Here is a 16,889-nt window from a genome sequence, read left to right as displayed (position 1 = left end):
TTTGTCTTGCTGCAGTAAAAGCTTCTCGTCCGTTCTGAACATCATGTTGATGAATTCTTCATTTAAAAAACGATGTTGTGTCAGGTTGTCATCTGTCTTTTACTGGGGGGCAGGGTGGGGGGGCTGCAGTCATTAACAAACCATGTATATGGTTTAACAATGAGTTAAAAACATGAAAAATCCCAATGGAGTTTGGTTTGAGCCCGTTTTTGGCTATTTTTATGTGTATTTTCATTTTTGGATAAAAACAGTGAAATAAAAGAATCTTTAAATATCACAAACATTTTTCCTGAAGTCGCCACCGTCGACCACACGCTGGTCAAACCACATCAGTCAACTCACTGCGTGTCTGAGCGTCAGTTTGTTTTTTCAAATAATGTGTGAACAAAAATGAGTCGTTTTAAGTTTCTTTACTTCTCCTTCATCGTCAGACGATAAGGAGGCTGAAACCTTCCTCACATGAACATAAAACATGAATTCAACTGCTGGACGCTCGGATCAGGACGGAAATGGACGAGACACATCTGGTTTTTCAGTTTTCTGTAAATGCAGTGAGACGTTTGTATGTGTGCTAGAAACAGTGAGAGGTGGTTGAAGCTGGTTTCTCTGGACCAGTCTGATCCAGATTAGACCCAGTGTTTAATGTGCAGAAACAGCTGCTGCAGGTAAAACGCCTGAATCCTGAGCTCATTTACAGCTAACGGGTAAACCTGCACAAATATTACCAAGCTTCTTACAGTATTACTTGAGGCCAATACTAAGTCATCAAGGGTGAGAACGTGATTAGACATAGTGTCTCTGAGATTTTTAGAACCAAACTAAATAACCTCTGTCTTGTCTGAAGTGGGTCACCAGACACTGGTGGAGTCAAACTTAAAAACATGAAAAACCCTAATGAAGTTTGGTGGGAGATGTTGGCAGAGCCAGGTCTCTGGAGGACGGTGATCAGTGTAATTGGATCCACCTGCTGCGGATATAAACTAGGAGACTAGACTGAGACCTGCTTCATCCAAGTGAGAGTTGTGTTCAGGTAAGTGGGCTTCACTGATCCGGATTCACGTCAGTCAGAAAACGGGGTTGATGAAGTCTACTGGTTTTCATCAGGTCCGAGTCCAGATTATGTTTTTGTACACAGATGTTTGACAGTAAAAACCTGATCTGTTTTTTTTCTCTGGAGTTTAGATTTGGTGCAATATAAAAATCCTGAGAGGCCTGATCAGGAACGGGACTCTGTGCTGAGACCAGGTCCTGCTCAGTGTCGAGTGTCGTAAACTAAACTCTGGTCTCCCTCAGTCCTCATGTCGGCCGTTAAATCCGGATCGTCTCTGCGGAATCTGGTTCTGACTCCAGAACGGATCCCGGACTTCCTCATCCCGTCCCGCAGTCCGCTTCTGCTGTTGTCGCCGCGGTGCCACCGCAGCTCCCTGGACCGGACCAGACTGCTTTCCGACCACGATGACGACAGTCCGGCCGAGGCCCCGCCGGGCCCCGCGGCCTCCCCCCGGTTCCGACTCCGCCTGTTGCCGCCTCGGATCAGAGCTGCGCGCCGCGCCGCCGCGCGCGCGACAGACTCTGCGGACACCGACCTGACGACGCGCGCGGCCATGTCGCTTCCGCACGTGGAGAAGGTGACCACGCCCTACGGCTTCCGCGCCGTGCTAGCCGCGAGCCCGTGCACGCGCCGGCGGGAGTCCTTGTTTCACCGCAACAAACCGGCGACGGTCTCGGAGTCCACGGATCAGCAGGTACAGGATCCGGATCCGCAGGACCTGACGAACTCTCCTCCTGGTGCCGGTCCCCTCAGGTCCCGGGTCTCTTTCCGGCCAGTGAAAGCTCTCGGGCTGCAGGTCGTGAAGGAGCTGAAGAGACCTGCAGCCGCTCTGAAGGGTCGGAGGACCGAGACCCGCTGACGTCACGGGACTGAACACACCTGGCAGGTGGACCGGAAGCAGCCGAGACGTTTTAACTGAATCTTTAAATAAAAGCTTTTAATAAAACTGAAGATTCACGTCTGTTTTTTTTCCAGATCAAGGTGAAAAGCATGGAGGTGTTCCTGTTCTGAGACTCGAGTCCAGTAAAAACTGTGAAAACCGTCCTGAAACTAAATGAATAATCAGTGAAATGAGAAAAGGGAGTTCCCAAAGTCCAAAATAGGACGAGTCTCTGTGTTGTTCAAAGAATCAGAAGGAATTCATCAAACCGGATCCTGAACATGTCCAGAAAATAAAGATGAAATGTGTTCAATCACTGCTGATTAGGACAAATATTGGCCTCATGTATTTTTATCGTGAGCTTTACAGCTCCAGGTTCTCTAAAGAAGCTTTTTTAAATATATCAAATGTAAAGAAAGACGTGAGGGCAGATCCTCTCTTAACAAAACTCCTGGTTCAGACGCTCACAGGATAATTTTAATAGACATTTCTGGGAAGATATTGGAGAATTATTATTCTATGCTTTTTCACCACTCGCCCTTAAACCTTATTGCAGAAACTCAGTCTGGCTTCTTCAGTTACACAGTAACATCAGGCTGAACACAGATACCTAATGGAAGAGGGTCGTTTGCTTCCGTTTTTAGATTTCTACAGAGCCTTTGATTTTGTCAACATTCGCTTATCTTGTCAAACTTAAACATTTTGGTCTTGGAGCTCGATTTAGGAACATAATTAAAGGACTATCAGAATATTGGTAGTGCAGGATTATTACCTAATGGCTGTCCCATCATATTCATTTATATTGGTCACTGAAACATGGGCAATTTCTACAAAAAACTGTAACAATATTAAGAAATTAAATGTGTTGCCCATATTATTATTAACCAACTAACAGATAATACAACAATATTTTTTGAAATATCAAATTATCAGATACAACAACAAGCAGCAAAAACACTGGACAGGTTGGTAGGACCAGTAACTGGACTCTGGAGATATACAGCTCCAAGGAGGAGAATACCTGCAGAGGAGAACAGAGAGGAGGAAAAACAACTACAGGAGAGAGAAGGCACAAAGTTAATGACATGAAATGGTAGAATTTGAATCGATAGAGGAGAAAGGAGAGAGGAGAGGAGCTCAGTGTATCAGTAGAGGTCCCCCAGCAGACTAACCTATAGCAGCAGAACTAAGAGATGGTTCAGAGTCACCTGATCCATCTCTAACTATGAGCTTTATAAAAAAGGAAAGTTTAAAGTCTAGTCTTAAATGTAGAGAGGGTGTCTGCCTCCAGAACCTGAACTGGGAGCTGGTTTCACAGGAGAGGGGCTTGGTAGCTAAAGGCTCTGCCTCCCATTCTAGATTTGGAAACTCTAGGAACCACAGGTAAACCTGCAGTCTGAGAACGGAGAGTTCTGCTTGGAAGATATGGAACTATGAGGTCTTTAAGATAAGATGGAGCCTGATTATTAAGTGATTTATAAGTGAGGAGAAGAATTTTAAATTCAATTCTGGATTTTACAGGGAGCCAATGGAGAGAAGCTATTGTTTATTTATTTATTTATCGTTTGTTGTTATTATTGTTTTCCCCTTAAGTATTTTCTATTATACCTGTTCAAGCTGTATTAACCTATATTTTCTTATAAAATTTGACATTTGTTTTTAATGTTAAAGTGAATCTTGTTTTGTACATTATCAATAAATCATTGGAAAAAGGAAAAGAATCCGAGAAGAGGAAGTGACGTCTGCGCCGGCGGATGACTGTTCTACGTCACACACGTTTTGACGCACACCCGGAAATGTAGTTTTTGAGAGGGCAGAACCCTCTGACCGTTGTGGCGGGTAAGTGTGTTTCTGCTGCAGCGGAGCGTTCATGTTAAACTGCATCGAAGTACCGATACCGAGCCTTTCTAGGGACGGTTGAACCGAACACTGTTACTGGGGTTCCGATTATGTCTGTAGCAGCAGGCCATCCTGCTAACATGCGAACACTATCCCAGCCTGTCAGAAGCTAACGTTAGCATGTTAGCAGAGGCTACAGACCTGGAAGAAGATCCGGTTTACAGCGCTGAACACACGGTAGCTGTGAAGAAGCTAACAGGTAAACAAATCCAGGTTTTAGTTACACTCCCTGTTAATTCAGGAATTCTGAGGCTTTGAATCCGACAGTTGTAACTTTTACTGTAGATTAAGTACAATTTAAGTTTGAAACCAGCGTTTGTGACACAGCTGCTGGTTTGATTCATTTACATTTAGTTATTTATTAGACGCTTTTTTCCAAGTGAGCAATAAAATGTCTAAGACAAAACTATAAAGTCAAGTGATCTAGGAACAACGGCTTCAGTTTTATTGGGTATAAGTGCTAGATTTGTTTTAAGGTTAAGTGCTCTACACTTAAAGGTTCGGAAGAGTTCTGTCTTCAGCAGGTTTTTGAAACAGCAGAGTTCAGCAGCTGAGGTGGTTCGGTCCATGTTCGGACCATGTCCGGGTCAATTCAAGATTAAAAAAACTTTATTAATCCCAGAGGGAAATTGCTTTGCCTGGTTACAGTTTATCTCAATTAGGTTGAAAGAAAAGGATCCACATCAACAGAAATACAGAATAACATCTACACAGAAACTTATAAAGGAAAATATACACAGAATGGAAAGATGGATGAGAATAGGTCAACAATAACAGACCAGAGCGGAATTACAACATGTCGCATATATGACATAAATAATGATTCTGATGATTGTCAGTTCCCCCACCCCAAACAGAGATGGGAGGAAGAATGATGGTCTCATGTAGAAAAGACCTCCTGTGGTTCTCTGTGGAGCACTTGATGTTGATCAGTCTCTGGCTGAACGTGCTCCTCTGTCCAGCCAACACACTGTGCAGTGGGTGGGAGGGATTGTCCAGGACTGAGAGTAGTTTGGACAGCATCCTCCTCTCAGCTACAACATAGACATCATCAGCATGGTGCTGCAGACGTTGAAGGACCTGAGTCTCCTCAGAAACTACATCTGGCTCTGAACCTTTTTGTACAATGCTGATGAGTTCTTAGTCCAGTCCAGTTTCCTGTCCAAGTACACTCCCAAGTATTTGTACTCGGATACGACCTCCACCTCCTCCCCGTATACTCTGTTTCCACAGTTCGACTGACATCACAGCTACATAGACTCATAAGTGTCAGTTTGATAGCGCTGATCTTACTTTTTGTTCTGGGTTAGGGTTAGTGGTTAACAACCACTTAATAACCTGTTGATGGCATAACATTTATCCTTAGTTTTTAATAATCATGTCATTGTTACAGAGGTCAGAGGTCATGTATGTCCACCATGAACCTGGTCAGAAAACGTCTCAAACTGATCCCATCCAAATCACGACCTGCTGCCTCCTCCTATGATGCTTTGCTTCTGCCTCCTGTTCCTGCAGGGGGAGGAATGGAGGAGGAGGGTGGAGGTTACCTGCTAGTGGAGGAAGATACTACAGACTCCAGCCTCTTCATCACCATGGGTAACACATGCACACACCTGTGGGGTCAGTTGGGTTTGCCCACCACAGTTTTAGTCTTGAGTTTTAGTCCACATCGTGTCCAGGTCTCAAGACACAAGTGGGCTAGAAACACCAGATCACCCTAAACCATTTATCCACAATTAAAATCTGTATAACTTGCTGCACTTATGGCCAATTTTTCAGCAGGTGGGTTTGTTACAAATGTCAGAAATATATTCATGATACAGGATAGTTAGTTAAAATAAGAATACAGATTGTTAATATCAAAACATGTTTTTACACATTTGTAGATTGTTACACTAATGCACTGTATCTATAAATTATTTAAGATGGATTCTCCCTACATAATTCTGATTTTAATATGTCCTTCCTTTGAACACGTCGTCTGTCCAGTCCTAAATCGTCTAAATCAGCTGTTACAACATTAACACGAACAAGAAATAAATTACAAAACTGATTGATGGACATGATTTTAAGGATCTTATTTTGAATTGTTTGAGAAGAGGGTTACTTATGTGGAAATATGAAACTTATCATGCTTGTAACAGTAAAATAATTACACTTTACGCCCTGCCTGTGATATCTTTTTCCTCGTTGTTTTGCTTTGTCAGAGCATCAAAACCAGCACAAAACTCATGTGTTTTACTACTTGAACTGGGTGACACAGGAGACAGGAGTCGTGACCCAATATGGCGGCACCGCAGACGCATTTCAGAAGCCCTGATATTCTGAGTTCAGACAGAAAGTTCTGATTCAGCTTATTTGACTGGATCAGGTTTTCACTGAGACCTGGTTTCTCTCTGTCTGAGTGTAAATAACAGTAAGCTGCTGAATGTGTGTGTCAGAAAACTGTCAGGAGGTGAAGGCAGCAAGGAGGAGAGCAGTCAGGAAGAGGAAGAAGAAACATGCTGAGGAGGAGGAGGAGGGAGTGGAGGTGGAGATTGACAGACAGCTCGACCAATCGCTGGAGTCCAAGTCTAAACAACACAATCTGACCTCGGTGAACGTCAGAAACATCATCCATGTGAGTCTGCCTGCACACAGCAAGAGGTTATTGGTTATTGGTTACTTCTGTCAGCTGATCGCCTATTGATCCAGTGTCTCAGAATCACTCGCACACTGAAAGAGAAACTGGGACTAAAGCTTGATTTGTGCTTCAGCAGTAAATCTGGCATTATTCCTGTTACAGCGAACGCACAGGTAAAATGAGACAGTGAAAAAAGATTTGAAATAAAGATACCACCAGCTCCGTTTAATCACGTCTGATCATTCGACAGCTGACTGATTTATCTTTGGGTCATTTGGCATCACAGCAGTAGTTGGAGCTGCACGAATGGTAAACACATCTGAACAGGACCAATGATCCTGTGTTTTTAGTCATTCCCTCCATTAACACCCCCTGTTGGTTTTAATGTTGTGGTTGATAGTGATCAGCGTGAGAAATAATGTAATGCTGCCCATCAATCGTCAGGTGTCAGAACCCTCAGAAAACATAGCTGCAGCACTTGAGGCAGCATAGCTGCAGACTGGTCACAGGGCCTACGCAGACCCCGGTCCACCACAACAGCTGATCAATGTATGACTTTCAACCAGCTCTGTGTAAGAGTCGAGCGCCTTGCACCTTGTACGTCGCTTTTGATAAAAGCATCTGATAAACGATTAAATATAAATGTTTTAAGACACTAGATAAATACGGGACTTGAACTTAGCTCAAGTTTCTGGCTAATCTGACTAATCTGGGTTTTGATCTAACACCACAACTCATTTAAAGACTATTCAAAGATGTTATGATGATGATTATGTAACTTTGACATCTGACCTACAGGAAGTAATCACTAATGAACATGTGGTGGCCATGATGAAAGCTGCCATGAACGAGACAGAGGCAGTCCCCCTTTTTGTGAGTCCATCTGTCGTTGGACCATATCACTGTTTAAATTCAGCAGTGGGTCTCTTCACTGAAAAATGTGTCCGTGTTTTTCCAGGAGCCGAAAATGACTCGATCCAAGTTTAAGGAAGTGGTGGAGAAAGGAGTGGTGAGTTTTCTGGGGGAGAAACACTAATCTCAGCAGAGTCGTGTTGGTCCTGATTCTCCTATGTTTCCTCTCAGGTGATTCCAGCCTGGAACATTTCTCCCATTAAGAAAACTGGTGACATCAACAAGGTAAAGGTCAAAGGTCAAATAGCTTTCTGTTTTTCCACATTGAAAAGTTGGAAACCTTTTAAACAGTGACCGAACTTTCCTGCTGTCCACTAATGTGTTTTTGTTTTGTAAAACAAATTAACGTTAGGCTTTTCTGTCTTTCTTAAAGTAATTTTAAGGTAAGAAAAGTTAAACTACACTTTGCGTTTAATGTCTTTTTAAAACATTTTAATGTTAAAGGAAGTTAAATTTAACATTTAAACTGCCTCTTCACATCATAAAATAAAAACAGTACAATCACACTTTAAACAAGTTTTAAAACAATACAGACATCCTTAAAAATGTTATCAGTATTTTATCTGTGAAGATTCTCAGTCATCCAGATCATGTTTATCCAAAAATTGCTGTTCAGAATCGGTTGGACTTGTTTTAAGTTCTTGAAGATGTTTCTCCTTCTGTCCAGAAGCTTCATCAGTTCTGACTCACTGGAAAAGCAGGTTTACAAACCTTGTGGAGTCCCACGGTCATAAACACTTGATGGTCACCTGTTGTTCCACCTGGTTTTTATGTGTGTCAATCAGTGTAGTCATGCACTCAAGTAAGCAGGTTACTTAGAAAAACCAGGTTTACCTGTTTAACTCAAGTCCAGCTGTTACTGAACAGCACTGACTATTGCCAATGAAATACAAACAACTGTGAATGTATTAGTTAAAATAGTTTTAACACGTCTATGAATAAAAATAAAGTGAAACCTGTGTGTGTGTGTGTGTGTGTGTGTGTGTGTGTGTGTGTGTGTTTACAGCCTCGTCAGTTTGTCGACATCCCTTTGGCTGAGGAAGACTCCTCTGATGAAGAGTATCGTCCTGATGAGGAAGAGGACGATGAGACTGCTGAAGACGTGAGACTCTGATGACTGGTGACTGATTACTTTTGTGTGTAGACATATTGATGATTAATTATTGATCGATGTGTTTAGACGTTCCAGGAGAGTGACATGGAGAGCACAGCGTCGTCTCCCAGAGGAAGTCGGCTGAGCAGAGCAGAGGAAGACAGCTGCAGCCCCTGGCAGGTACATGTAAAACTGATGTCTGGGTTTGGGGGCGCTGTTAGGGCCGGGTTTTCAGTCAGAATTAAAAATGTGTGAACCTACCTGACCTTGCCACCATCAGACTTCTCGGACCCGGTCCAGGCATTTGAGGGTGGGATCTGGCTCGATGGGCCCCCCTCCACCTCCTAAAGCCCTGCCTCCCAAACCTGTGACTGACAGCACCTTTCTGGAGAAGCTTCATGCTGTGGAGGAAGAACTAGCTGTGTGTATGGAGCCCTACCAGGTAACACAGTAGCACACCTTTAACTGTAAGCTGTAGGACCAGCGGTAGAGCTTCAGGACAAAGGGGTAGAGCTGTAGGACCAGGGCGTGGAGTTTTAGGACCAGCTGTAGAGCTGTAGGACCGGGGGGTGGAGTTTTAGGACCAGCTGTAGAGCTGTAGGACCAGGGGTGGAGCTGGAAACCAGATCATAAGAGTCCTGTATGATTGCGGGTATGACTAAATTGATTATTAAAAATTGATGAGTGATTGATTCCTGTCTGTCAGCCGCTGTCAGAATCGCAGAATGAAGCAGGTCTAATGGCGTACCGGACTCGGTCCAAGCGTCCTCTGCGTGACGTACCGCTGGGCCGCCTTGAGGCGGAGCTCCGAGCACCAGATATTACACCTGACATGTATGACTCGAGCTCTGCCCCTGAGGACAAAGAGTGGACTGATTGGCTGAGAGGCCTGATGAGCTCAGACATGGACAACGAAGGTGAGGAACAGGTGTTCATTCTTCCAGGTATAGTGATTAAAAGTCCTCAGAAACTCAGTATAGACAAATTTTTCAAGGTGCATCTCTAAGATTTTATCCAGCTGGTTTCGAGCTAAAAGGGAACTTAACAGAGTGACAGTGGTTTGATTAGAAATAATTAAAGCTACACATGCACAGAAAGAGGATAAAATGGTGCAGTGACCTTCAGGTGTTTAGTAAAATAATCTGCTTTAACACAGACGACTGTCTGGGGCCGTCTGATTTCTTCAGTGCAGGAATCAAAATGACTGACTCTTTGTGATGAAGAAAAGGTTGTTGATGAAAGTACGATATATAATATAATTTATAAATAATATTGTTTGTGTCTCTCAGAGGAGTGTGATGATGAAGATGATCCGGAGTACAACTTTCTGGCTGACATCGATGAACCCGACCTGGAGGATTACCGAGATGACAAGGCCGTCCGCATCACCAGTCAGTCATGTACAGTTCTACTGATGGTGTCTGGTGCTGAAACTGTGACTCTGCTAATCAATCACTGTGAACTGACTGAGCTTTGACGCTGTGTCTGTGTCTTCCAGAGAAAGAGGTGAACGAACTGATGGAAGAGCTGTTTGAAACGGTAAATGCACCTTCATCCATCTGTCCAACGGTTATTTTATTATTTACACGCGAAGACAAACAGTTCAATCATGAACCAGCTTCAGCTTAGTCGAGTGAAACATTGTGTTTCAGCTGAAAGAAGACCTCGCTGGACAGGAAGTGGAAGATGAAGGCCACGAAGAAGAGGAGGAGGCACACAATGCTCAATCACATACACATGAGGAGCAGCACGACACGTATGTAACAGAATAGCACACGTCAGCAGACGTGTCTTATAACCACATGCTATCTGATCTGTATTTATCTTCCAGAGGGCTGTGCGGCGACGAGGAACGGGACGGACCAATCACAGAGCTACGTACAGTGAAGCAGCAGCTGGCTCTGATCAGAAAGAGACAACAGACACACACAGTCTGCTCTGAGCCGTACACGCTGAAACTGGACGAGCGGCAGAAAGCACGACTGCAGCAGCAGCTACAGCAGGTAGAGACGCACAGAGACAGATCGATCAGGGCTTCACATCTCGATGAGAACTCTGAGGTTCTGTAACACGGGCCGCTAGTCGTCCGACTCTGCACCAGGGATTACACTCTCTATATCTCTGTCTGTCTCTTAGCACGTCCAGCTGTTGACACAGATTCACCTGTTGAGTTCACCTGTGACCAAACTTCAAAGTGAGGCTGACACCACCAGACAGTTCCTGGTGCGTTCCTTCACGTTTATTCAAATTAATTATTTTAAATGTTAAACTAACACGTGTGTGTTTTGTGTACCATGTTGCCGTGGCAACCGGCGTCCCCTTCAGTTTGAGTTGGATGTGTTGGCTCACAGAGCCGAGGTGCTCGTGTCTCCAGCTCGCCCTGGTTTCTGCAGCATCTTTAGAGCCTCTAACCTGCAGGGAGCGCTGCAGCTGCTGGAGGAGCTGCAACAGTCCCCCATCAGCTACAAGCCACAACACCACTCCCCGGACGCCAGAGGACAAAGTGAGTTTGTCTACAGCTAGGAATCATGGGAGGCCTCTCGTTTCCCTGAACGTAGCTCAGGAGTCTAATCCTTCAGCTCTGTGTACAAACATAACGTCTCTCTGTAAGCAGAGCAGTTGCAGTGTTTGTGAAACCTGGATGACACTAAGCTGGTCCTGGTGTGTCTGTGTGTATTCAGTACGGTGTTACCCCGTCATGCTGGCTGAACTGGCCTGGCTCTTCGCCACCCGTCCGGTTTTCCTCTACCCAGAACTGCTGCCCTGTGCCAGCCTTGACCCGGCTCTGTACTGCCCCCGCAGGACATCTGCATTCACTGCAGCTGAGGACTGGTAAATACACGTTGACACCAACAGCTCATCGAACTGTGTTTTTTTTCTTAACTGTTACTGAAACACTTAATGACAGAGATTCTTATTCTGTGTGTTTCCAGCCTCTTGGTACTTGGTCTCAGGAACATGGAGGGTTCATGTGACCCGACCAAGCTTGTGTCTCAGTTTCTGCTTAGGAAGACCCTGGTCCAAGTCCGACGAAGAATTCTGCAGTGCTGCAGACCTGGTTTCCCTGACAACATTGTCAAGGTAGCACCCTTATCAGCTGTTTTCAGTGTAACTCTCTGTCTGGGAAGAGTCTCAGTCATCCAGCTCGTAGTTATTCCAAAATTGCTGTTCAGTGGCAACGAACAGCAACAGATGAAACAGCATTGTCATTCCTTATGTTGCGAGTGTTGGAAAAGCTCAGGAGGATCTTCAAGAAACAGCAACAGTCTGAGACAGAAGCCTGCTCCCCCTAAAGAACAAAACACACAAACACTAACAGAGCAATGTAGTATCTATGGTTCAACGCATTGAAGAATGTACAGATTTGAACATAGGACAAAACCAAACAACAGCTTCACAGATCCAGCTACTCAGTAGTGGACTCAGTAGTCCACCTGAAGCACAAGGGCCCTTCCTTCGAAGACAGTAATGTTCATATTCTGCATAGGGAAAACAACTGACAAACGAGGTGTTAAGGTAGCAGTTTACTGCAAGACTGAATGACCCTCGTTAAACAGAGGAGATGGTCTCAGGCAGAATCTATCACCTACTTACAGTCCAATTCTTCCATCACTCCCCAGGAGGTTTCACAGTCCCTCACACTGATCACAGTGACACACATAAAAGCCAGGTGGAACAACAGGTGACCATCAAGCGACTCTGTGACTCCACAGGGTTTATATTGTAAGCCAGCTTTTCCAGTCAGTTAGTTAGAACTGATGAAGCTTCTGGATGGAAGGAGAAATATCTTCAAGAACTCAAAACAAGTCCTGCTGCCACTGAACAACCATTTTGGAGTTACTCTCTGTTCTTAATAGTAATGATTCATGCTTTATAATCTCCTTTGGGAAATTCTTGGACCCTGTTTGACCGTGTACCTCCTCTGCAGGCCTTCAGGTATCAGCGGGTGCTGTGGCCAATGCCGGTAGCCTGCAGCCATGTTGACACGGCAGAGCGACGCCCCCCAGTGGAGAGAGAGGAGCGCATCATGCCTCTGTGGCTGGTGGTAGGTGACACGAAGTGTCAGTTTCACACTTGTGGTCCCAATCTGAGACCTGAGGACCTGTAGTCAGGACTGAGTGAGGTGGTCTGTGGAAGGTGGCATACAACCCTGAACTTCTGCAGTTACATTGTGGTTTTGGCCTTCAGTTTTTAAAACTCCCTCTGACCCAACTTAGATTTTTTTTCCTAAAACAGCTTGTTTCAGGTGATGCATACTAACCCACAGAGGCACAGGAAGAATATTCCAAGCTTAAGAGAGGTTTCTGTCTGTGCCACACTGAATGTTCTGGTTTAAACCTCTTAAACAGAGTAAAGTAACAGAGTCTGCTGAACAGGGATCAGCAGGTCGATGCTCTGTCGGCCCCTCCTCGAACTAAGAAGTAAAATAGATTTTTCTAGTGTGTAGCTCAGAGGAGGTGTTGAACTGTTTGCAGATGATGTACATGTTTATTTTAAAGACGTACCAGGATCTGAACAGATATTTACTCAAACATCTTTTTCACCCCTCTCCCTGACAGAGGAGTCTTCCTGTTATCTACCTGACCATCAAACACCACAACAGCTCACTTGGCTCCGCCCCAGAGGTCCCTCCTCCCTACAGGGGAGGTCGTCCCCGTCAAAGTCACCTGACCTTTCTCCGCTCCTCCTCCTCCAACACCTACAGCTTCCCCCCTGGGACCAGATACCCCCCCCGTGTTCCCAAACACCTCGACTTCAGACGCATTGGCTTTGTCCTGCTCCAGCAGCCCCTCCCCACTCCTCCTCTTGACTTCCCCCACCTGTCTGATGGACAGGTGGATAATATCATTCCCACCTGCACAATCTCCATAGCAACCAAAGAGGCAATCGGACGCCACTATCACACCTTTGCCAGCCTGAGGAGTAGGAGGGGTGATGAATGCCCAGCCTCCTCTCAGGTGGAGCTTGGCAGTGTCATTGGGATGAAGGAAGAGGAGGAGAGAAAGGAGGAAGATGATGAGGATGAGGATGAGGAGGAGAGCGAGGTCTTCCTGGCTCTGTCTGAGTCGTCATCCAGCGCTACAGGAAGTGTCACCCATTACAACGACCTGGCTGACCCTGAGCAGGTGGGGTCAGAGAGTGAACAGGAAGTGACGATGACACCATACAGAGTGGCAGAACAACATGAAGATGATGATGATGAATGCAGAGTGTCGGTTTTGCAGCTGCAGGTCTGTCACAGCTCACATTAGTTAGTTAAAGTAGAGCTGCAACTAAACTTTATTTAGTCATTGATTCCTTACTTTAAGACAAATTGAAAGTTTTAAACAATTTAAGAAAGAAAATGTCCAAACTTTAAATCTTAAATCTGACGAAGTGACAGCAGAAAATAACCTGCAGATCAGTCAGTGCTGAAAAGAAGTTCTCAGCAGCACAAACACAAAAAAAGATGAATGCTTTGTGTTTTTAGAGGACGCAGTCTTCAGAAGGCACTGAGGATGATGAAGATGACGATGAGCAGAGAGAGTCTGAGGATGTGGCTTTTGCTCAGGATTATCTCCACAGAGTAAGTAAGACTTCAAGTTTTTAAGTCCACACTTCAGGTGGGGACCTTTCTCATCTGTAGTACCCAGAAGTACCATAGTACTGATCCTCCACAGTCCTCTCCATCATTAGTGTGTATGTAGGCTGAACTGGTCTGAAATACAGGAGCCAATCAGAGAGCAGTGAGTGGTTGGCTGTGGTTAAGATTAAAGTGTAAACGTGAAATAGCTGAATGTTTCCTATTGGTCCAGAGATGCGACGCCTTACTTTGATTATTGTTTGCACTGTTTCCTGAGCAGGTGTGTGATGTAGTACAGGTGTCTCCAGGCCTTTCTGAGCAGCTGCTGCAGGTGTTGGATCAGTTTTCATCAGCAGGGCCCCTGGGGGCCCCAGAGGTTCTGTACAATGAGCTGAGCTGTGTACTGAGGTCCTGGCCTCAGCTGCTCCGAGACTTTGCCGCCTTCCTGAACCGAGAGCAGGCCAGTCGCTGTGGGCTGGTAAGTGTCCTCACTCTGACCTCACTGACATCATTCAGTGCTGAACCGTAGCTGGATTCTAAGAACCCGATCAACTGGATGGTTTCTCTCTGCCAGCTGTTGGAGCAGCAGCTGTTTGAACGCAGCCGGAAGTTTCTACGGCGACTGGGGCGGAGTCTTGGAGAAAGCTCCTCCCTCTACCAACAGGTGGTGTCAGTACTGCAGGGAAGCTCCACCCCCCTACAAAACGAAGTAAACAAGGTACACTGTGACCTTTGACCCCTGATATGGATTATATATTCAGAATTGAATTTTGGGAATTTTGACCCAAGAGGATGTTTATTTAAAAAAATCCCAGAATATGCTTTAAATGAATTCAGTTGTTTTTTATTATTATTGATTTATTTATTTCAGTTTCCTTTAAACTAAGAAATAAAGAATATTCAGTTTACTGTCACTGAAGAAACACATTAGATCCTCACAGATAGAGAGAAGCTGCAGACAACAGAAACTCAGATGACGGTTTTCACACTGAAATGTTTCTGCTGCTTTAAATGTCAGGATTCTGGATCCTGTAGGATTCAGTTCTGTACTGGTAAAAATTGAATAACCACAGGACCGAAATCAGAGTGAAAATAAAATGTGTTCATTCATATTTGTCCGTCTTCCCATTAGATTTCGACTCTCCTCAGACACCACCCCGACCTGCAGGAGCAATTCTGGGAGTTCTTCCAGCATCTTCAGGCCCACTCCTCACAAACCAGCTCTGGGACCCTAGAGATGAACTCTGTTTCCCTGGATCCTCCTGACAAGAACAGAAAGTCAGTCGACAGAGAAAGCCAGACAGAAAAAGAAGACGAAGAGGAGGAACGGCCAGTTGGTGCCAAAAACATGTCGATGACTTCAAGCGGAGAAAAAGTCGTCACCTGGACCCGGTCAGAGTAAAACCTTAGGAGCTTTAAGATTATGTTTTTACTGACAATTAGTGCCAGGACACATTAATGTTCGGTTCTTTTCTGTCTGTAAAAATCACTAATGACAATTGCGAAGCCGTTTTAGGAACATCATGAAAAAGTCATAAAAACCCTGGTGGTCCTGTTTCAGGGAGGTGGACCGCACCATCCTGACGGCCTGTCAGCAGAGAGGAGCCAGTCAGAAAACATTCAGACAGGTGTCTGCTGAGCTGGGAAACAAGACCGTCCAACAGGTGAGGGGGGGCGTGGCTACAGTGTCCAGATGTGAACATTAGGGAGGTGAAGTCACTGGTCTTTGATTATTTGAATGCAGATTAAAGGACAGTTCCTCTGTTTTCTCCAGGTGAGTCTTCGTTTTCGCGACCTGATGAATCTCTTCCACTCTGCGTCCCAAAAGTCCACTTCCTGTTCGTCAGAGGCTCAGCCAGTCAACAGACAGGAAGCAGCCCCGGACTGAAAGCCGGACCTGTCACAGACGTGTCCACAAACAACTACAAAGTCGAATTCAGTCAAAGTCTCTGATCCAGATCTGTTGCTGTGGGATTGGATCTGTGATGGGTCGTCGTTACAGCTCTCCTGAAGTCCAGGGAACGGACTGGTTTTCTAGAATCAGTTTTAGTGATTCTAGATGTCATGAAAAATGAGCTAGAACTAGTTGTTCTTCAGCAGGTTCAGAGGTCTGATGCAAATTGTAATTGTACTGACAAGTTCAAGTCTGGACCGGAGCTAGTAAGGTTACTCCAATCTGTAAAAAATACATTGTGCTGGCAATTGTCTTGTTTTTTTCTGTTTTTATTTTCACAGTTTGTGTATTTGGTTAGTAAAAGTCCCTGATGGACTGTTGAACAGTATCAGAATTTGTTCTGTTCTTATGAACCTGTTTATGCTTTAAAACCTAAAACAGACCAACGACTTCCTCTCACCTGCAAACACCTGACAGATCGGCTGTCAAAATAGTCTCAGATTATTTTTAAGATGTGGCACTAAAAAGTATGAGATAAGGGTTTTTATTTGTTTGTTTGAATTTTCCATGATCCCTAGCGAATGTTAGTGAGGGATATAGCAGGACAAGGTTTTATAGAAAATGTTTATTTGTTTATTCATATTGAATATGAACAAATGAAGTTGAACTGATTCAATAAAATGTTTTTCAAACTGTTGTTTCCCTTTTTTTTAATTTTTAAACCTTAAAAAGGTTTAAAAATCTTTGATTCACAAAAGCAGCAACTGTTTCTGCACAAAGTGCTCTTGTACTTGCATATTTTATTTAGTATATTATTCGATTTTTAGACCTAAAAACCTTTTATATCTATTTTAGTTAAATTTATGATATAAATTCTTAAAACTGTGACAAAAATGATACAATGTAAGAACCACAAATGATCTATTTTAAAGTTATGTTTCATAAACATAAAATCTCTTCATGTCAGTCACCAT

The 16,889-nt window shown here is 44.3% G+C and overlaps 2 protein-coding genes across 4 annotated transcripts; both read left to right on the top strand.

Annotated features, from left to right (window-relative positions):
* Positions 1-14: 14 nt before the first annotated feature.
* On the top strand, positions 15-1,979 carry LOC113155256 (C2 calcium-dependent domain-containing protein 4C-like). 2 transcript variants are annotated; one of them, XM_033326211.1, is made up of 2 exons: positions 15-1,030; positions 1,178-1,979. In XM_033326211.1, exon 2 carries the CDS (start codon positions 1,299-1,301, stop codon positions 1,908-1,910), a length of 612 nt encoding a protein of 203 aa, XP_033182102.1. In that variant the 5' UTR covers positions 15-1,030; positions 1,178-1,298; the 3' UTR covers positions 1,911-1,979. The 2 variants fall into 2 exon arrangements, with proteins under 2 accessions (XP_033182102.1, XP_026205670.1); XM_026349885.1 differs by lacking the exon at positions 15-1,030 and adding an exon at positions 1,039-1,104 and having other exon boundaries at positions 1,183-1,979.
* A 1,758-nt stretch (positions 1,980-3,737) lies between these two features.
* On the top strand, positions 3,738-16,608 carry si:dkey-27c15.3 (GON-4-like protein). Of its 2 annotated transcripts, none has more exons than XM_026349715.2 (26): positions 3,738-4,029; positions 5,346-5,426; positions 6,272-6,450; positions 7,252-7,326; positions 7,412-7,462; positions 7,537-7,590; positions 8,372-8,467; positions 8,546-8,638; positions 8,739-8,900; positions 9,165-9,375; positions 9,748-9,849; positions 9,957-9,997; positions 10,111-10,214; positions 10,290-10,461; positions 10,595-10,681; positions 10,784-10,961; positions 11,140-11,290; positions 11,392-11,539; positions 12,387-12,503; positions 13,018-13,689; positions 13,929-14,024; positions 14,302-14,499; positions 14,596-14,739; positions 15,154-15,413; positions 15,583-15,685; positions 15,796-16,608. In XM_026349715.2, exons 1-26 carry the CDS (start codon positions 3,951-3,953, stop codon positions 15,907-15,909), a joined length of 3,768 nt encoding a protein of 1,255 aa, XP_026205500.1. In that variant the 5' UTR covers positions 3,738-3,950; the 3' UTR covers positions 15,910-16,608. The 2 variants fall into 2 exon arrangements, with proteins under 2 accessions (XP_026205500.1, XP_026205498.1); XM_026349713.2 differs by having other exon boundaries at positions 5,224-5,426.
* Positions 16,609-16,889: the final 281 nt, after the last annotated feature.

Source organism: Anabas testudineus, chromosome 11 (assembly GCF_900324465.2).
Source record: "Anabas testudineus chromosome 11, fAnaTes1.2, whole genome shotgun sequence".
NCBI classification, from domain to species: domain Eukaryota; kingdom Metazoa; phylum Chordata; class Actinopteri; order Anabantiformes; family Anabantidae; genus Anabas; species Anabas testudineus.
Note: the sequence above shows the minus strand (reverse complement) of the source record. Positions and strands in the feature narration are given on the sequence as shown.